This window comes from Fundulus heteroclitus, chromosome 21, assembly GCF_011125445.2.
Source record: "Fundulus heteroclitus isolate FHET01 chromosome 21, MU-UCD_Fhet_4.1, whole genome shotgun sequence".
Lineage (NCBI taxonomy): Eukaryota > Metazoa > Chordata > Actinopteri > Cyprinodontiformes > Fundulidae > Fundulus > Fundulus heteroclitus.
The window spans coordinates 33,553,413-33,573,755 of record NC_046381.1 but is presented as its reverse complement, the minus strand read 5'-3'; the positions used below and the strand labels follow the sequence as shown (position 1 = coordinate 33,573,755).

Genomic DNA, 20,343 nt, shown 5'->3' with positions numbered 1-20,343 from the left:
TGCTTACATGGAGTTGTTGTAGTTGGACACCAGACCCGGAGATTCGCCTCTGGTGGGGTACTGAAAGCAAGGGTTGTTGGCGTTGCAGAAGATTCCCTGTATCCACGGCAGGATGCCCGCAGAGGGCATGGCCTTGTTAGGGAAGTGGCCTGAGAGACAAAACATTACAAAACATACCATTACTAAACAGTTACAGAACATTTAGGGAGGGAAAGGAATGCCTGCACAGCAGAAGCAGCTCTCTGCTCACATTCATGTTGACGGTAGAGTGGGTTCACCCTCCTCAGCCACACCAGTCCCATGAACAGCACCACAGGCCACATGATCTCCATGAAGAACCGTATCTGATTCCCGACAAAGCAAAACAAGAACATCTAAGAGCAAAGTTTATTCTAATGATTGTTTTCAGAGCCTTTCTGTGCTCTTACATGTAAGCCGTTTCTTAAACACAAGACTGCAACACACAGTCTGGCACAAAAAGGCCTGTAATCCTTCATGCCTGTTCAGACTCAGCTGGGTGTGACAGGCCTTCAAACGTGCAACATTGAAAACAGATTTAACAGAACGGTGTTTGGGTTGCTGAAAATGACAATTGGGCCATGACGGCTTAATCACCAAATGCAGTAATCGGTGCCCCACGCCGCCGGTCTAACATCAGCGGGTGCGCCCCGGACGAGGAGTAGTTACCCTCTGCCGCCTGCGGATGGTCCAGTTCTTCCACAGCAGGAGCCTGACCTGTCCTCCTGACCCCATGGTGCCTCCTGTTCGCCCCGCCGCGGGGGGCGGCTCTGCCCCGGCCGACCGGTATTCAGCCAGTCCGGAATGACGCGCCGTCGCGAGAAGAGCTGTCCTTTGTTTCACAGACACGTAGCCGTGGCAGGGCCGCGCTCATCCCAGATCGTCCCATTCAGCTGCAGAAGGAGCCATGCGGAGGCCAGCATTCAAGAGGTTAATGAGCTCAACACAGAATAAAAGCCACAGGGGGGGTTCCTCAACTTCAATACTCTGCAACGGGTATCTGTGGTAGCAAGCAAAAGTGCGAGCATTAATCTTCTTTAAGGTTGTTGTAGCGCACCTTTTGCCACTAAGCCGCTGTATGTTCACGTTACATACGTCACACCGATGTGTCGCTTACCTCAGGAGGCAACTTTAGCGGTGGACCGACGTCCGTGAAATATCGGGTAAAACAGCGGAGCCCATATTCTCTCGAGTGTTCCCTGCGGTTGCAAACGCAGCTCGTTTCCAGACCTCGTGAATAGTTAAGAGGATTGATTTAATCTACTTTCTTAGCGTTGGGAGAGACGGCCAACGCCCCTCTCCCACTGGCAGAGGCCTTTCGTGTCCTCAACCCTCCAAGCCTCCATTACACGGCATAATTACTGTTATGGCGCTACATTTGTTGAGGAGCGTGAGTAAAGCCGTTGTTCATAACTCAGCATGTCCAGCTCTATAGATTAGAGTAGCACTGAAAAGTATTCAGAAAGTGAAACTACAATGTTATAACGATTTACTTGCAGTATGAACTGTTCGGGCAAACAGCCAATGAAAGTCCGTGGCTTTTCTGAGGTCCAGGTTGCTTTGAAAGCACCAGCAGAGTACATGACACCCCAAACCATCCATGACTGTGGAAACATCATACTGGACCTGAAGCAGGTTGGAGTCTATGTCTCTCCACCCAGCTTCCAAAATCTGGGACCTCAGTTTCCAATTGAAATAAAAAGTTTATTGAGTTGCTTTGGATTCAACATTGTGTCTGGTTTAGGAGTGGCTTAAAGTGGCCTAGTCACGTACCAAGACTTTACGGGGTTCTACGTCGGTAGCCCACTCTGGTTGCAAACAAAGGTTTTCCGGTTGAATGATCGCACCGTTGGCTTATTACATTTTGTTTCTGTACTCTACACTTCGTTTTTGCTCGATTTGTTAGTAAAAGAAGGGCTTTACGTCGGCGACGCTCAGCGGAGTTGCGAAAAGAAAGAGGTAAAGTAACCCTAACCCTGTAGATCAGGATGGTCTTTGACCTCGCCGAGCCGTCACTTTACTGTGAGGTATTACAGGACGCTCTGCTGGCTCCTACAGTAGCTGCACCAGTCGCCGCCATCTTGCTTTCTGGTAGTTCTTCTGATTGCACCCGGTACAAAGTTCTCTTTAGGCTCAAAAATGACCAAATGGCATATGTTATATGTTTTTGTTTAAAGATGAATATATGGTTTTTGTTTTCTATTTATGTTCAAAATCCATTACTGTGCCCCCTTAATATAAAAATGTGACAGTTGTAACCCATTTTCAGCACACGTATGCATGACTGCTCTTAAAGTACCGACTCCAGCTGGTGTCCCCACCTTGCCAAACTCTGGAACGAACTTTGCTTCACAGCCTTCTCAAGCCGGCTGACATAACTTTCTCTACCAGACTTTTACCTTCCACTCAACTTTCCATTGATGTGATAACCCTCTGCGAAAAGCCAGTTTCTTCTACAACAACCTTGTGTGGCTTAGCCCTCTTTGTGCAGCGTCAATGACTTCTGGACAAATCTCAGTGTACAGGCCACAACTCAATGTTTCTATACACTGCAAAATGGGAACTAAAAGTAAGTCAGATTTTCTTGAAATTAATGTATTTTTCCTTGATTTAAGCAGGTAAATAAGACTATTTGAAAAATGGAATAAGATTTTTGCACTTAAAATGGGAACCTTTCATCTATGTGATCTAATTTCAAGTGCAGGACATCGAATTCTTATTTTAGGAGTAAAAATACTCACTCCGTTGTCAAATAGTCTTATTTACCTGTTTAAATAAAAGAAAAACACATTAATTTAAGAAAATTTTACTTACTTTTAGTTCCCTTTTTGCAGTGATATGTTAAAAAAACAAACTGGTCTTGAAGTTTGAATTTTCTCAAACTATTAAACATTTTATGAAATTAGAACAGATTACCTAGAAGTGTTACTGTGTTTCTTTCCAATTTGTTGCTTTGTATGTTTTATTTGTAATTTCATGCACACTGCAATAAAAAGACAATGAGAATGTTTTTTAAACTAAACAAGACTTATCCAAGTTGAACATTAAAAATAAAGACCAGCAGCCTGCAAATGACAGCATATAGTCTTACCCATCTAGATAGAAGGAAAGTTTATTTACAAAGCACTTTTCAGCAACAAGACAATTCAAAGTGCTATGATTGAGATTATATATATATATATATATATATATATATATATATATATATATATATATATATATGGGTGAAGAGTCAATGTAAAGAAAACGGGCATCTTTGTTAGAATTTGCAAGATATATTTTAATAAGTTACAAAAGGGTGTTTAAATGTACCTGTTTTTTTCTCTCCTTTTTTTTCCTTTACAAATGAAACAGTTTGTCAACCATGAACATGACAATGAAAAAAACAGCTTCGATAAACGGTGTACTCCCTTGACTTACAATGAACATGTAAGGTCTGTGTTACTGATAGGGTACTAAAGTTGTAAAAAACAAAAACAAAAAACAAAAAACACAGCTTTGGCGATTAAAATGTAAAGGTGATATTGAAACAAAGTGGGAAAAAAAAAACAACAACAACACTAGTGGCATTTGTAAAAACTCGTCCGACAAGTTGACGTCATCCAAGTCTAAAAACATAACGGCTAACCAGCTTCAGCGATGTTTCGTTTCTTTTTCAAACAGCTCTTGCTGCCGGAACCGCCACCCGATGAGGGCCTGTGTTTACCCAGCTTTACACGCGGATCATCAGAAGTCGACGTACTTGTAACAGATTAAAACCCTCGCTTCTCCCAGCTCCGTCAGGTCTGCAGAGGAGGATTCATGTGGGGTTAAGTGCACCGAATTTAGTTCAGTGTTGTCATCTGAATCATGAGCTCTCATCTGATGATTCACAACTTTTTGGCATTAAAACAAACATCAACAATGGGTATAGAAACTTTGTACAAAATATATATATATATATATAAAAAAAACAAGAAACATCATTGCACAGTTTAATAGAAATTATAAATATGGTGGCGAGTGATGGGAGCGTGTGATTGGAGCAGGATGGTGAGGGTCTGCGGGGGTTAAGTGCGTCCTGTACAGCAGCTGGGATGGTTCTGCTCTTCATGGAATAAAATGGGACTCCTTCACCTTCAGCCACAGTCGCCTCCACCCTGACCTGCAGCTGATCAGACGAAATGAGCCTCTCTGTGTTCGACCTCTTGAAGGCGCCTGGGCCTCAGTCTCTGGTAAACCGGTTTGGTCTGGTTCTGACCCAGTTCCTCAGGGCTGGAGCTGGGCGAATGAGACATGGCTGCCTGCTCAACCTCCTCCAGAGGCTCGTCCACCGAGACCTCCATCTCAATCCCCAGTTCGTCCTCCTCCTCCTCCTCATCGTCCTCCTCCTCGTCCTCCTCCTCCTCATCGTCGTCGTCGTCTTCCTCCTCTGCGCTGTTAGCTAGCTTACAGTTCTGCAGCCCTCTGGCCTTGCTCTCTGAGGGAGGCTTGTAGAACGTTCCTGGAGGAGGCTGGAGAGTCCTTGGAGCTCTGAAAACCGTAGCGATGGTGCTGTTCTTCGCCACGTTGTCCTCCCTCTTTAGAGTCCTGCAGGGCCGCACCGCCACCGTGTAAGGTCTGCTGGGGTAAACGGTGCTGATGGCGCTCCCCGCAGTCGCCAGGTTCAAGGCGGACGGCACGGAGGCCGACGACACGACGCCGGCGTCCGGCGCGGCGCCGTCGCAGGAAGAGCTGGACGCCAGCTTGGCGGCCCTGGAGGCGGCGTCGTACTTGTACTGTTTGTCCCAGGTTCTCCGCAGCGTCTGCGTGTCGATGAACGTGCTGCGGTAGTGCGCGCCCGCTCGCAGCTTGGTGTTGTCGGTCTCGTCCACCTCCTCGATGGACTGGCTGCAGCCGCCTCCCTTCTTGTTCTCGCGGCTGGCGCTGTTGCGGCTGTTGTTCTCGTCCACCTGCCCTCGGCTGAGGACGCGCTCGGCCGGCATGCTCATCGGCCGCGACGACAGTTTGCCGCGAGGGTGCCGCAGCTGGACCCTGCTGACCGCGGCCTGATGGGAGCGCCACACGCCCCTCTCGCCGGGTTTGGGGATGTCGGGGACGCTCGTCGACAACGTCCCGTTTAGGATCTCCGAGTCCACCTCGTCACCTTTAGAGACGGATCAGAAAGTCTAAATTAATCACAAATCCAGATCTTTCACCGCCTCAAGGGGAACATTTTTTTCATAAAGTTAAGACAGACACCGACCGGGTTCAAAGTCGCTGCCATCGAGGGTCGGCACGGTCTCCTGGACCTCGGCTAGTAAGTGCGAAGACGGTATTATGGAGGAATGTCTCTTAAACACCTTGGAGCTCTGCTGTAATGTCAGGAAACACGCGTTAGCCGACAGCTACAGGCTGCAGCTAGCAGGCCAAACGGATGAAAGGCCTCACCTCCTTTATGTCTCCCAGCGACTTGGAGTGCCTGCTCAGCTGCTCCCTCTCCGGCTGGCTGAGGCGAGGGTGACAGTCGGCCTCGGTGGGGGAGGCGCGGCGCAGCGGGCTGAGTGGCGTGTCGAAGAGCATCTCGTAGTGGCGGATTAGAAGCTCCACCATGAGGGCCTGGTAGGGGTAGTCCACCAGAGAGGAGAGGGAAACGTCGGCGTCCGCCTGCCTCGGCTTGATCAGCGTGGGGCCGAAGATGATGCCCAGGTTGCTGGCCGTCATCTTGTTTTCCTCCGAACACTCGGTCACCCTTAGGAGAGAAAACACAAACGGTTTTAAGCCCCCCAACTGTCTCGTTTTAACAAGAATGAGTCTGAGGAGAAGACGGTGACCCGTGCTGGCTGGAGGAGTCCTCCTGCCTCCCGTACCGGTGAAGATGCTCTATGAGGAACTGCAGGGTCTTGTAATGAGCTGGAGGCAGCTGCCTCAGCAGATCCTTGATTTTGAACAAGACCCGGTTGAGCTCCACGCTGACCTCGGCCGCCGTGACGGCGCCGGGGCTGAGCCGCCGGGCTTCCAGGTCTTCCACGATGATCCTCTGGCTTTCCTTCGCCAAACCGATGAAGTCGTTGTAATACCGGAACAGGATGAGCGGTTCTGGAAGCTGGAGAGCGCAAAGTGAACAATCAGCACCAAACTCGATAAGAGAATTGTCACAAAAAATAAAATAAATCAGCAGCTAAGGTCTCTACCTGTCTCAGGTAGAGTTTGAGCACGTTGCTGATGTCGTGGGGGTACAGCTCGGACAGCTCCACCAGGTCTTTGCCGTTCTCGAACGCCTGGCACAGCTTCTCCACCCGAGACTTGGCCCCGTTGACGCGGTAGATCCCCTTCAGAGCACAAAAACAAAACTCTTTCAGCACAGGAAACTCACATGGCCTTTTCTCACTCACAAAGGAGAAAGCGGGGCCGACGGCCCGACAACATTAACGGGCAGAAAGGCCACGCAGCCTGAAAGCTGTTTGCTTAACTTTTAAACCGAGCCGTCCAACAGCAGCCAGGCTGCACTTTAGTTCATCCTGGTCCCTGAGGTTCATTTTAAAAAACAGCAGAAAGTGGAAGAGAAATACCTTGATGTTGAGCGCCCTGTTCTCTATTTCAGACGTGCATTTGCGGATGATGAAGGGGACGCCATCAGGCGTGCTTTTGGCCGTCTGCGTGAAGTCGATGCCGAACAGGTGGAGCCTGCCCTGGAGCTTCTTATGGCCGCACTGGATGGCCAGGGTTTCCAGGCACTTCTTGTGACAGGCCAACGAACACTGCAAACAAGCAGTTTTAATAGATTAGAATAAAACCAACAGACCACATGGTACAAGTTGTTTTTTTTCCACCATTTTATCAGCATAGGAGCTCAAATGCATGTCCAAAATGCTGGAAAACATTCCTTCGGTTCAAAACAAACACAAAAAGAACAGGAAATGCGTAAATGTGCAGCCACAAATAGAAGTCTGATAAATACTTCATGGGAACTTCAGATGAGGCCAAACCTTCTGCACTATGAGGCTCCAACACACTGCAGCCACATGAATGCTCCTGTCAGTTTCCTGTCAATGTGTCACCCGCTGTCACAGAATCCATCTTTTTTCCAGCACCTCCTTTTTTTTGTCCTGTTCAGAGCGTCTAATACACGCGGACAGAAACTCGCTCTAAAGTCAACAGGAGAGGGAGAGCTGCACGAGGATGATGGCGAGGACTCCTCAGAGGACAAACAAAGCCTCTCCAGTCTCCTCTGACTGAGACCGGGCGGCGGCTTTGGTCTCTGAGGAGAGAATGTGACCGTTTTCCCACTTTTCCTTCTGATTCCCTCCCATTCGAGCCTTTTGATTGAGGGCAAAGCTGCTGTTTTTGTTACATTTTTCTGCTCCTATGGGCCATAAAAGAAGCTGTTGTGCAACTTTGGCACTCTTCTTCTGAAAGTCTGAATGCAGCGAGCTGGAACTACTAAAAAGGTTCCAACACTAAAGGTTTTGGCTCAGATCAGGTTTCGTTTTGTTCATTAAAAAAAGAAAAAGAAAAAAGGAAACGAATCAAATAAAGCGAGGAATGTGAGCTCACCTCCTCGCACTCGGCTCCGTGAAACACAACCAGGCTGTCGCATTCCCGGCATTTGGAGGGAGCGCGCAGCTTCCTCAGCTTGTGGGTCTGGGCTGCCTTGGACATCTGGGTGTTCCTGAAGGGTCCCGGGGAGCTGGCCGTCTCTATGATCATCTCGTTTAAACCTGAGAAGGCGGCAGAGGGGACGATAAGCTTTCCATACAAACCCGGAGAGAAAAGGCAGCGATCAGGAGTCCTAAAGGAGGTGCTGCTTTGACTCACCGTTGTCCAACGGCGAGGGAGGCTCTCTGTCGTCCAGGTCATCTGCGGACGACATGGTGCCCGTGGAGGGGGTCCTTGGCAGCCTTCTCTTGAAATCCCCTGAGCAATAAGGCAGAACACACATGAGAGACCACATCACGTCTGTTCCTGCTGCTCAGAGTGAAAATACAGAGAAGATCGGCGGGTTTAATGCAGCAGGGCGATACGTGTTGATGCCCAAACGTGGTCGCTGATTGGTGTCGGCGCCGGCTGATTAACGCTCGCTTACAGGCTTCCTTTTATTAAGGCGGCTCTGATTGTGAAGAAGCTCATGAGGAGGCTAATCAGGGATGAATTAGCACATCGTTCACGCTTTCATGTCGGTCAGCGGGGCTGTGGGCATCCTAGATGATGTGTAACCAGTGATTATGCTAATTGTGCACCGCCATCCACACCCCCAGCCATCGGCAAAGGTTAGCTCTGCCCAAACGGCTTCGTTAGAATAACAAATTATTTCCCTGAGCTGCTTTTTAAATAAACCAAAACAGGATTATTTATGTTTAATGTAATCACTCAGAACAAAAGATGAGCCTAAAGAATTTAATAAATGGCCTTATAACTGAGATGCATCTCCACAGCCTTTTTGTGACTAGTAAGGATAGCCCTGGTAGATTTATACCTGTATTAAACCTTTAGCAAATCAGGTACATTTGAAGACCATTTGTTGCACGTTTAGACCTAGAGTACAATAACTTCAGGATTGCTTGAGGAATGAAGTCTTTCCTCTGTTTAATTATGAACTGCTGTTTGTTCTTCCGTCACACAAACCCTAATAACACCCGTCTGGGTTTGTGATTGTAACGTGACAGAAAGTGACACATAACTGCAGTGTAGCAACATGTTGCAAAACACTGAACAAAGAGACGAGGCAGCGCCTGGTTGCTAAGCCTCTGGATGGGGTGATAACAGAGCGACAGCGCTGGGTGAACATCAAGTTCGCTCCCACTAAAACGTTCTCTGCCCCCGCGGCAACGAAGAAAGCCTTGATGGGCGGCGTCTCTCCCTCATTCTGCTCCTGGCTGTCGGCGCGTGGAGGCAGCTCCGTTGTTCTTTGGCAAGCTTTGGCTTTCTGGATGGCAGGATTTATTGCCTCTACGGCTCGGTGTGACAGCGAGCCATTAAAATAGTGCGTCAAGGTGTAACGTGCGTGCTGTAGGGTGGGGAGGGAATGAGGTGGAGCTAAATCAGTAAGGGAGGGTCCAACTACCTGGGCTTGCAGTGGGCGAGTCCATGGAGCGCGACTCGCTGCTCCACCCGGCGCTCTCTGAGTCGCTGCACATCCCTCCGGCCTGACCGGCGGAGGCCCAGGGCCGACAGGGACCCTGGAGGCGAAGCGCTGCGAAGGAATCCAGACACACATGAAACAATGCAAGCAGGTGTTTGGAGGGAGCGTCGATAAAGTCGCCTCTGATGTTTACATTTACAACAAATCAAGTCTAATGGATTCTCCATATTTTGGGTAAACATTGTGAGATCATTAATCCCAGATAGTGCTACTAGTAAAGCAGAGAGAACAGCTTGTCCTGTACTCTCTTCCCCTAAACAGCTCTGCTTCAGAAGGTCATCATCACCTGTTTGGGTTACTCATTGATAAAACACCTGGTTAAACGGAAAACCTCCATAGCATGGAGCATGCTTTTAAACATCACAGCCCAGTTTCAGCTCCACCACTGGTAAAACCACACTGTGCTCTGTCTGCACCATGTGTTAATATGTGGATACAACAATGAAGCGATCCAACAAACTCTAGGAGGCAAACTAGCAACAGCATGTCACTGAGCTGCTCCACATTAAAGACCAGCAGGAGAAAGCAGCTTTACCACGACTATGAAGCTGAACGCGTTTAGCTTTCTGAAAGCCTCACCTTAACAGGCGAGTCGGAGCAGGACCCAATCACTGTGGGGCCATGGGCTGCACAATTAATCGCATTTTCAATATAATCGCAATTTAAAAAAAAACGCAATTTCCAAATCGCAGAGATCTGCATTTTTTGGCTATGTAACAATTAGTGAATTAGACACGTCCTTTAGGTGTCGGTAATATGTTTAAAGTGGGTTTGCTGCACATGGAAGGGAAGACAGTTGCAGCTGTGAGATAATCTAATTTAATTACTTGTTTTAGAGTTTATATTGTCATACGGTTTTATTAGAAACTTTCAGGAATCTCACCATAGCATTAAGTTCTGGTCAATCTGGTTAACACAGACTTGTTTGTTGGTTGCACTTTGCACTTTATGTTCAACAAGGATTGATGTTCAATTACGATAAATTAAAAGCTGTTCTCTTGAATAATATTCTAATTAATAAAAACATTAAACGTTCTTGTTTTAAATAGTCCTTGTTTACAAACATCTTTATCTAGAGGCCATTTTATTTGCTTGTGGTTAAGTCAAAATCAAATCGCAATTTTGGTTGAAATATATCGTAGTCAGAACGCAGTCATTTCTGCTCCGAGTTGATACGCAGCGGCTCTTTTAGCACCTGATCTGCACAGCGATGAAACAGATTGATTTGTTGTTTGTATATGTTTAAAAAGACACGACAAATTAAGCTTAAAAAAAAAAATCGAATTAAATCGCAATATCAAGATAAAAAAAAAAAATCGCAATTAGATTATTTTCCAGAATCGTTCAGCCCTAGTGGGGCCGTGGACTAATGTAGTCTAGTTTGATAAAATCAACATTTTAAACGTTTTCAGTTTGAGGCAGTTTGCTAATTAATCTTTGAAACACTATAAATGAGCCTTATAAGTCGCTTTATGCATGGAAAATACATCGCACATCTAAAAAGAAAAAGAGAAAACATGCTGAAAATATTTAGACAGTGAATAGAAGATGAGAATCTTATAATTCAAATAGGGCAGCTTTAGATTATTAATCTAAACTAAATAGGATTTAAAAACAATTCTTCTTGTTGCTAATTTGGGAGTTACTGAAGGGTTTCATAGGGAGGAAACTGGCTGAAAACATTGCAGAATGTGAGCCCGCTTTCTTCAGAAACAGCACTTTTCCCATTTGCACAGCCGGTATATTTTAGTGCCTTTTAGTACCTTGGATGTCGGTGCCGCCGTTGGAGCGTCTCTCTGCCAGCTTGGCATGGTGGGTATTGCTGTGACCGTCCACGTCCTCCCCCCCCAGGACGTCGGTGGTAACGGATGCCTGCGACAGATTGCTGTGGGAGGAGTGGCTGCCACTCAGCGAACGCTTGTTTGAAGGCAACCTGAGGATGGAAAGGGAGCAAAAAAAAAAAAAAAAAAAAAGATAAAAAACTGAACTCCATGGAGGGCGGATGAGCCAAAACTCAGAAAAATAAACCCAGAAGTGGGTTTAAAATTCAGACGCTTTTAAACGCACTTCTAATAGAAATATGCCAATCACGTTTTTCCCTACGCCGAGTTATCCGTAGATTAGGACATAGGAATCCTCCTGGGCTGTAGCATCAAGCTGCTGATCGTGCTCACAAATTCATCAGCAATGACAGGATCCCGCACTAATCCTGACATCATGAGATCAGGACATCAAACACAGCAGTCAATTAGTGGATAATGAGGGCCAGCTCTGCATTGTTAACCAAAGTGTCCCACAATACACCTTAAAGTGGGTCACTGGGCTATATTCAAGCTTATGGGGGTGGGGGGGGGGGGGCAGTGTTGTGGGTCAATGTGAGCGAGGATGTGAGTATGTGCCTAAGTTTCATTTCCTCTCCTGAGCTGAACTCTTGATCACAGGGATCAGAGTCGGGGGGGGGGGGGGGGGGTCAGGGCTGGATCTTGGTGGGAGAAAACGAAGTGAGAACAAAGCATTCTCTTATTCCCATCTGTCTGGTATGTGCATGGGTAGTGAGTGTGTAAATGTGTATGAGAGATTACAAACCTGTGTCAACAATACCCTTTCTGAATCACCCCCACCAAAAAAAAAAAAACACTTTTAGAGAAGGGGCCTGAAAATGACAGAGCTTCAGCTGACTGAGGCTAAGCAGTGTTGGTTTCTCCGTCCGCTGACCACAATCCTTTCCACAGGAAGCACCCGCCGCCCCCACTTGGTTCACGCTTTCAAAAACAATCCCTGCCACTCCGTCCCTCCACCTCCCAGTAGTGAGGGCCAGCGTGTTTCTAGCACTGAGGGTGTAAAGCAGCTGCTTATCTGGGTCTAAGGTGATCCGCGTGGGAAAAAAAGAAAAAAAAAAAAAAAAAAAAGACTGATAATGTACCGTTCTTGTTTCACAAATCTCAGGTTCTAGATTCTGAACCTGCAAACCAGACCTGAAAAACTGCTTTACGTCACACCTCTGCTTTACACTTCATTACAATCTAATTATCCGTCAAACTTAATTCATATGCTTCTAGGGTCTCTTCTAGGATGCTGGCTTCAACATCTAACCAATTATCAACAGACAAAGGCTACAGGCCCAATGTTGGGCCGACAGTAAAGCAGACGTCTAACTCGCCCTGTCCAGTAACGTCTGCCTCCTGCTGGCAGCGCTTTAAAGCCACTGGGGGAGTCTGTGGGGAGTCTAGCTGCGGTCGGCACCTCACCACGGGTTTGGCGTGACGGGGGAATCCAGCGAGTGCGGCTCCAGGCGAGCCCCGTCGGTGGGCAGACTCCTGACGAAGTCGATGTAACGCTGACCGGGCTCGTACTGCTTGGCGTTTTCGCACAGACTCTGGTGGTTGACGGGTAAAGACACGACCTGGGCCTGCTGCAGCTGGAACCAGTTGACGGTCACCTGCAACGAGGATCCACCGGATCGTGAGCCGCGCCCTGCTCGGTCACTGGTGAACACGCGGCGCGTTATATGGATGTGAACTTACAGCCTTGAGGGTGAGGTCGCACTGGGAGACCATTTCTCTGATCTGAGTGATGATCTCGCTCTTGGTGTTGGCCAGGTCCACTCTCTTCACACTGACATCCACCTGACAAGCCTTGAAGTGCTCCCTGGCCTCCTCAGCCTGTCAAAAATCACAACTTTTCTTTAAGTAAATATGACTTTTTGCAGCATGGATTAGCAGGAAGATGAGCTTTGAAAGGAATCTAAAGGGAGGAAGCGCTCTACCTTCTGCAGGGCCTCCTCCTCCAGCCTACGCCTCTTTTCCAGCTGCTTGGCTGCGGCTGCGCCTCCTCCAGCCGCGGCCTGCTCCTCCTCCAGGCGGCTGGTGCTCACCTTGGCCTTCTCGTACTCTTCCTGCCGCTGAGCCTGCAGCAGCCGGGCCTTCCTCAGAGCGCTGTCTGCCTCTTGCTGGGCACCAAAATAGAGAAAGTTCGTTCACAGGCAGGAACTTAACCCAGAATCTGCTCCATTTACCACTAAAAACCTGCAACACTGCAAAAAGGGAACTAAAAGTAAGTAACATTTTCTTGAAATTTGTGTATTTTTCCTTGATTTGAGGAGCTAAATAAGACTATTTGCCAATGGAATGAGTATTATTACCCCTAAAATAAGTTAAAATAGGAACAATTCATCTCCATTTTATTTCAAGTGCAGGATGTCTAATTAAGTGTAAAAATCCTATTCCAGTGGCAAATAGTCTGCTCTAATCAAGGAAAAATACACTTATTTCAAGAAAATTTCACTTACTTTTTGTTCCCCTTTTGCAGTGAACTCATGGGTAAAACCACCATCTATTCCACATCTGATGAATATGACATGTTTAGAGACGTTTCTGACCATTCTGCAGTGATAAATCTAACATAAGGACTTGTTAAATATGGTGGGAATTTCATGGTCTGAGTCATTTCTGGTTATTTAGTATGAAACATACTGGTATAGTGGATGACCACATGTAAAAAAAGAAAGAAAAAAAGCAACTCACCATTTTCTTTTGCTCCCTCTGCCACTGCTCTTTCACCTCTCTCCGCAGCTTGTCCAGCTCATTCTTTCTGGCCAGGAGAGGCTGGAAACAAAACACACACCTCTAGTTTCCACTGCACTGCAAAAACCGACTAAACTAAACTAAAAATAAGTTAAAATGTTCTTGAAATGAGTGTATTTGTACTTTATTTGAATAGGTAAATAAGATAATCTGCCAATAGAATAAGATTTTGCACTTAAAACAGGAAGAACTCATCTCCATCAACTAACTTATTTCAAGTGCAGTATATCTAATTATCTTATTTTAGGGGTAAAATTACTTTTTCCATTGGCAGATAATCTTATTTATCTGCTCAAATCAAGGACAAATACACTCATTTCAAGAAAGTTTTACTTATTTTTAGTTTGTTTTTGCAGTGTGTACGGTGGCAGGCAAGCGTGAAAAAGTATAAATATATATACATATATATATTAAAAAAAAAAGAATACCTGCACAAACTTGTTGCTTTGGAGTACGGCTGCAGTTTGTAGTACCAGCTGACTGTATTCCACATCGTTTTTGAATGCGGTCATGTACGTCTCGCAGAACGGCATGAACTCCTGAGACAAACGTGGGAGGCAGAGCGCTGAGCTCAGCACTTTGGAACGTGTCAGATAACGCTATCAGCTGCTGCGCTTTCTCACCTGCTGACTGGCGAGCGTCTTGGCCGTCTCGGCCATCTTGGCGTAACTTTTGGCACACTCCATGTCTGCGGAGAAAAACAGAACGTTTCCAGCCTCCTCCTGAACACGGCTTTTGTTCCCATGAATCAATGCTGCTGCACAGCTTGTCCTGTACAGTGCCTGACGGGAGCTCTGCACGTTCGAGCTGAAACCACTCATTAACTGGTCGGACAAACAAAAGAGCTCGCACCGTAAACTCAAACCCTGAGCTGAGATAATATCATTAAACAAACATCCAGTAAATGCCCCCACATTCAGGCTCGCTCCCAAACCTTTTATCTGGACATAAAACCAGATATAAAGCCGACCAAACGGTGCTGACGATACGGAAAACTAGGAACCGGAGTTCATTTAATACCAAGAGACGTAGGAATGAAAACAGGAGAATGCTATAAAGAATTATAATAAAATCCCATCCGTACCACTGAAATAGAGACATAAAGAGAAAAGGTCAGCACACTGATCTCTCTGATTTTTTCTCTGATCTCATTTTTAAACAGCTAGCTGACTTTATTTCCTGCAGTAACACCTTCCACAGCAGAGCGTGCTGCTGCCCGTGCGTCTGTATTGTCAGTGACCTCACGAGGACAGAAGTGTTGAGTTTCTAACTAGCCAATCGCAGGTCAGGGCGAGTCGCATTAGAAAATCGGTTCCTGTCACCATCGGATCGGCCTTTTATTCACAGACTAATCCTTTGGCCAATTCTGCTCAACAGTTCGTTTCTCTGAGCAGAACTGGCCAAGGTAAACGTCTTTGGGTCTTTATGAGAAACTAGAGTGCGGTTCACTGAATGGTGATCCAGAACCCTTCTCTACCAGCACCTTAAAAAACCCAACTGGAAATGCACCGGTGGTCTAACTCACCCACACTGAGCCTCTTCTCCACCCATGCCAGGAGCTCCTTGGTGTACTTGGACCACGCCTTGGCATAGAGCAGCACCGACTCCACGCCGCTGTCCTGCCGCTGCAGAGTCCTGTCCACCTCTTCGGGCCGAACCGGTGGAGAAGGCCCTGATAGGAGCAAATGAAATCCAGTACAGCGGTTTGTAAGAGGCGGGCTCTAAAGTGAGAGACCAAGCCCAATCGGAACATGGCTAGTGCCTACATGGGCTAATACCATCCAGGCTAACCAGCACAGACAGCAGACGTGAATTTGTATTGGTGCCTACTCAATACTTCAGACAAAGCAGGTAGCAGTTCGATAAAATTAATCCAGAAAATTAATCCAGAAATAAAAAGTAGCTCCACGTGAAAACTAATTAGCACGTCCTGTATGTGCAGTTTATGTCCAAAAAGATCCGCTTTCATCCGGACCCGGTCACACGGTGAGCACAGCAGCTGTCTTACCTGGCGGATCATCTTTCTCAGGACCGGATCCTCCAGATTCCACAGAGAGGTTCTCAGAAGACTGAAAAACAGACAAAATGTTTCAAAAAAAACAAAAAAGAAACACTCAAAGCAGGGTGGAAAGGAAGCGTTTCCTGCTTGAAAACAGAACGCTCCAGCAACATGCATGAAACAATCCTTATCAGAGGGCCCGCCTTCCTCCTCAGACCCCTTTTACAGTAAAACCTCCAGCAGGAAAACAACAATGCACAGCCGCCATTTATCACCGGAGGAGGACGTTCGGGGCCAACGGGTCACCCCTGAACACCGGCAGGGTAAGCTGCCGCGTGTCGGCTTCAGCGAGCCACGCCCTGCTGCTCAGGTACGTTAGGAAAACCCTACGGAGGGAAAAACTTTACTTTGCTTACCCTGCTTCTCTTAGTCAGGGGGAGCCCCAACACCGAGCCATTCTCTACATCTCCCATAAGGAAGTCAGACACTCTGAAAGAAGAAACGGAAAACCAAACATTAGACTGAGCAACAGAGTTATCAGAGCATCAGCAGTCACCTCTCAATAAATGGCTTTTGTTCCTGAACTCAGAAATCTATGCAACGGTTCTGGTTTTGTTTCAGCTGTGACCTGCAGGTTCTGACTTTATCAATGTAGATCTTATTTTTTTCTGATCACTATAAACATGTAAGACAGAAAACATGGACGTAAGTTTTTCAGCTGAGGGAGTAAAACGAAGGCACTCCTTCATCCCGACTGGTGCAGGTAGGACCTGACCCTAACCAGCCCAAACTGCACCAGACAACATGAGCAGAACCTGTTCAAAAGCCACTGAAGAGAAAAGAAAAGCCTGCTTGTTGCGTGGCAAACGCCGCAGTTAGACTTACACATTGCCAAAGGTGAACGCCAACGTGTCGATAGCGGTGTAGATCTCACCAAAAAGCTTCTGTTTGTTCTCCTCGTTCACCTCGTTGAAGTTCACTCCTGGCGAAAGGTTAAAAAAAAAAAAAAAGAGAGAGAGAGACCGAGTCAGGTTTTGGCACGGTACCGGACCGACGAAAGCTTCGGGCCCCCTTTGTTTGGATGCCTCAGCTCCGTGGGATGATTCACCATCCTGTTGATGATGTCAAACATGGAGGCAATGAAATGTTCCAGAGTTGCAGTGTCCTCCTCAATAATAAAAAAAGTGCTTGGCAATCTGTTGCTGTGCTGAGATTTCAGAAATCCAAAATCCCCCCCTTAGAAGCGTCCAAAAACAACTTTGTAGTCCGTAAAGATAAGCAGGGACTGCAAGTGTGTATGTTTGGCTGTAATCTGGCCAAGCAGTAGTTTCCTGCTGCGAGTCTAAACACGGCGATGACTGAGGACAGAATGAAGGGGGGGCTGCAATCAGCCTCCACAATAAACTTCCTGTTCTAACTTAGAAGAGAGAAAATAAACCCAAAAACAGAGATGGTCAAACAAAAAGCAGAGGAGAAAATGCGCAACAATGAGTGGGTGATGTCACGGAGCGCTCTGCTGCCTCCATCTTTTCCTCAGTCCTTCCCTTCCACTGGAACAATGAACATTTCTAGAGTTCAAAGGCTGAGAGACCAGAAACCTTTGCGGAAATCCAGACGTATTTCCAATGACCAAAGACATTTGAGCCTTTTTCTCTTATTTTTATTTTATATAATCTGTTCATTTTATTAGGGGAGGTTCAATCTAATGTTAGAGAAAGTCAAATCTCCAATAGCTCAGCCGCTCTCTAAGAACATGACTAAACTAAAAATCTTCCATAGCTTGACCAAAATGTGAAACATCGACAGTTCAGCCATTTTAACCGAGCCTCGCCACCTGATGAGCCACCAAAGCTTTTACTGCATGTTAGTTCCCAAATCTTTTTTATTTATTTTTTTAATCTCAGCAAAATTACACACAAAAGAGTTTCATCAGAAACGACCCACCTTTCAAAGCCTCTTTTGGTCTCCTGACCGAGACAATCCTTGTTGATTCTAGCAGCTAACCTGAGATGTAAAGGTGAGAAAATATCCAAGTCTTTCCATCCAGACGGGAGCCAAACAGACCCATTGATAAAAAAAAAAAAGTGAAAATCCTCTCTGAGTGGCCCCCAGGTGACGGTTCAGGCTACGACGACTCGGACCGCGATCATTGTCCTCGGGAAGCTTCTTGGCGATCCCAAAGCAGCTACTGCGGCCGCCTCCAATGAAACGCACACAACTGCTGTCGCTGCCTGTCCTCCTCCTCTAGCCCCCCCACCCCCACCCACCCCCAACAGGACATCCTGAGGCTTGCTGGAATACAATGCCACTACTCGCTCAGGCCCCCGACCAGCGGTCCAAATGTGGAAGTTGCATCATCGAGGAAAAATGGTATTGTTTGTATGGGAAAAGCAGCGCACTGTCCAGGCACTTGTCAGAGGAGAAGACCTGGCCAGCCATCAGCGAGCGGGGGTCCTAAAACCATTTACTGGTTTTAAGAGTTACTGGCAGGCAGAACAGTAACGCACCGTCAGTGAGAGGGAGGGTGAGGAAGTGAGCATTTCTGACCACCCAGTGGCAGAAGAGTCCAGAAATGAGTCATTAGCAGCTTTAATGCTTACGTTTACTGATGAGGCTTTCATCACTGAACACAAGTCGTTTTAGGAACCTGCTTAGGAATTCATCCTGGTGCGCCAATTAGGCCAATCAGCAGCAAACACCGCCTCATTCTGAATGTGATTTATATTAGACGTTACGGTCAACAGGCATCAGCTTACAGTATCTCTGCGTTATAAACACTTTCCACATTTTCCCAGAAACATTTTCAAGATGTTACTGTGGTCACGCTTTAAACATTCTCCTAGTAGGTCATAACATGTTAATAGGTTAGTTATAGGTTAGCAGGTCACAATGGGTTAATAATCAAATCCTTCAGCTCCGCTTTAGCAACATATCAGGGTGTGATGTAGCACAGGCTGCAACATGAGGTCATGATTCAGGGCAGAGGCTCACCGACAGCAGCTGGCGGGTCAGATCTAGACCATAAAGAGTTCCTGAACGCTGAGCTTGCAATATTCTTTTTTTTCTTTAAGACTATTCTAAAAAGTGCAGCTCATTTTATTTTATTTCATCTTTGAATGGTAGTTTTTTTATTTTAGATTTTTTTGTATAAAAAAAAAAAAAAGGGTAAATTTGTGGGGAGGGCGGCCAAACAAGATTGTGTGGCATAACATGTCGCGCTGATGAAAAAAAGCGACAATATTTCCCGTCTCGGGGAGGTCCGGTCGCCCGACGCTCTGCTGTCTAGTTTCAGACTCTTATTGTGAAGGAGGACACAAGGTAGCTCTGGAGGTGGTTTCTTGGTACGATGGAGTCGACTAATGAAGATTGTCCGTTCCAAAAGCATGGATTAAGATTTGAATGGTTTGTCTAATTGCATTCTGGGTACTCAGTAGACACGGTACTGATAGCATCTGCTTTGGTGCGTCCTGTGAGGACAATACTACACTACTAGTGAGCGTGGCTTGTATCGCATAGTCAGTGGAAAATCAGAAAATACGTCAACTAAACCTGGACTGGATGAGTTTTGTTTTTAATCTCAGTTTTCTTTACAGAAAACATGGATTAAAATAAAAAATCAGTTTAAGATTCTGTTTGGAAAATAAACAAAGGCAGTATTTCCAACACTTTATTTACTACTAGAAGCACCTTGAAGTTAGACAGATTTATTAAATAGGGTCTAATCAAACCTGGACTAGATTAGAGGACACTGAAAACAGATTCTTTAAAACACAGTTTGTAACTTTGGTTAAACCTCTAATCTATTTGTGAATAGATGCATCATGAAGTCGCTTCGCCTCAAGTTATCGATAAATGCACCGACTGGACCCACAGGTTACATAAAGGGGAACATAATCATGTAACCGCTTTTTTAGAGCTACATTAGGAAGTTTTGTTAATCTGCTTGCAGCATGTAGAACATGAGTGTTGAGGATCTGAGAGGGCAGAGACAGAAAACAGAGCAAAGGAATAGTGGAGGAGAGGCTGACGTGTTTGACAGGAAACCTGCCAGCCGCACGGCGTGTTCAGCGTCTCAGGCAGCGCTGGCACACGCTGGGCTCACCTTTGACCGTGGCGATCACGGTTCCGGCTCTGCTCAGGATGTCCACAGAGTTGAGGCTCTGGTGCTTCTTGATGATGGCCTTCAGGACGCGCAGCAGCTCCCCCAGCCGCTCATGGACCGCCTGATGGAGGCAGTCCTGGTGCTCTGCAAGTCAGCGAGAAAGGCCTCGGTTAGTTCCACCCATCGCCGCTTTCACGTCACAAAATCATCAATTTCTGTTTAGAACGTTTCTTGGTTGCCTTGGAAACGAATCCACACGTTGGAATTTGTCTCATTTGGATTTTATTGGAAAGTTAGGAGGAAAATCAAGACAAAACGGTGCACAGTTGTGAGGTCACAAAGAGGCTGTCAGGTAAAATCTAAATCAAATACAGTGAAGATGGAAAAAGGGAGGAATGCTTCTACATGATGGCATAAATAGGGACCCAGCTCAGCACCGCCTACATTTCATCTCCGTCACCTTTGTCCGGCACAAGATAGCGGTCTTACTAACGCTTCTTAACCACTGAAGTCACCACTGAAGCTTTTCTGCCAGGGTTAG

General features: G+C 46.5%; 2 protein-coding genes across 5 annotated transcripts in view; both read right to left on the bottom strand.

Annotated features, from left to right (window-relative positions):
• Window positions 1-1,251, bottom strand: part of LOC105920304 (retinal-specific phospholipid-transporting ATPase ABCA4) — a 52,526-nt gene extending 51,275 nt beyond the window's left edge. The window contains exons 1-4 of one of the 3 annotated variants that reach the window (XM_036125048.1): window positions 1,136-1,251; window positions 688-1,018; window positions 251-344; window positions 8-149 (exon numbers count right to left, since the gene is read on the bottom strand). In XM_036125048.1, coding sequence (XP_035980941.1) covers window positions 8-149; window positions 251-344; window positions 688-753 — 302 coding nt within the window. In that variant the 5' untranslated portion in view covers window positions 754-1,018; window positions 1,136-1,251. The remainder of the gene's footprint in view (window positions 1-7; window positions 150-250; window positions 345-687; window positions 1,019-1,135) is intronic. The other 2 variants (XM_036125049.1, XM_036125050.1) reach the window with 2 other exon arrangements.
• A 2,026-nt stretch (window positions 1,252-3,277) lies between these two features.
• Window positions 3,278-20,343, bottom strand: part of LOC105920303 (rho GTPase-activating protein 29) — a 34,422-nt gene continuing 17,356 nt past the window's right edge. Inside the window, exons 3-23 of one of the 2 annotated variants that reach the window (XM_021312493.2) lie at window positions 19,803-19,946; window positions 16,586-16,682; window positions 16,117-16,189; window positions 15,710-15,770; window positions 15,227-15,373; window positions 14,325-14,389; window positions 14,130-14,240; window positions 13,642-13,722; window positions 12,885-13,067; window positions 12,643-12,780; window positions 12,367-12,557; window positions 10,882-11,051; window positions 9,041-9,169; window positions 7,795-7,893; window positions 7,534-7,697; window positions 6,549-6,737; window positions 6,171-6,308; window positions 5,847-6,082; window positions 5,428-5,728; window positions 5,243-5,351; window positions 3,278-5,143 (exon numbers count right to left, since the gene is read on the bottom strand). In XM_021312493.2, the coding sequence (XP_021168168.2) occupies window positions 4,173-5,143; window positions 5,243-5,351; window positions 5,428-5,728; window positions 5,847-6,082; window positions 6,171-6,308; window positions 6,549-6,737; window positions 7,534-7,697; window positions 7,795-7,893; window positions 9,041-9,169; window positions 10,882-11,051; window positions 12,367-12,557; window positions 12,643-12,780; window positions 12,885-13,067; window positions 13,642-13,722; window positions 14,130-14,240; window positions 14,325-14,389; window positions 15,227-15,373; window positions 15,710-15,770; window positions 16,117-16,189; window positions 16,586-16,682; window positions 19,803-19,946 (3,797 nt within the window). In that variant the 3' untranslated portion in view covers window positions 3,278-4,172. Of the gene's footprint in view, window positions 5,144-5,242; window positions 5,352-5,427; window positions 5,729-5,846; window positions 6,083-6,170; window positions 6,309-6,548; window positions 6,738-7,533; window positions 7,698-7,794; window positions 7,894-9,040; window positions 9,170-10,881; window positions 11,052-12,366; window positions 12,558-12,642; window positions 12,781-12,884; window positions 13,068-13,641; window positions 13,723-14,129; window positions 14,241-14,324; window positions 14,390-15,226; window positions 15,374-15,709; window positions 15,771-16,116; window positions 16,190-16,585; window positions 16,683-17,644; window positions 17,902-19,802; window positions 19,947-20,343 lie in introns of those variants that run through there. The other variant, XM_021312494.2, reaches the window with a different exon arrangement.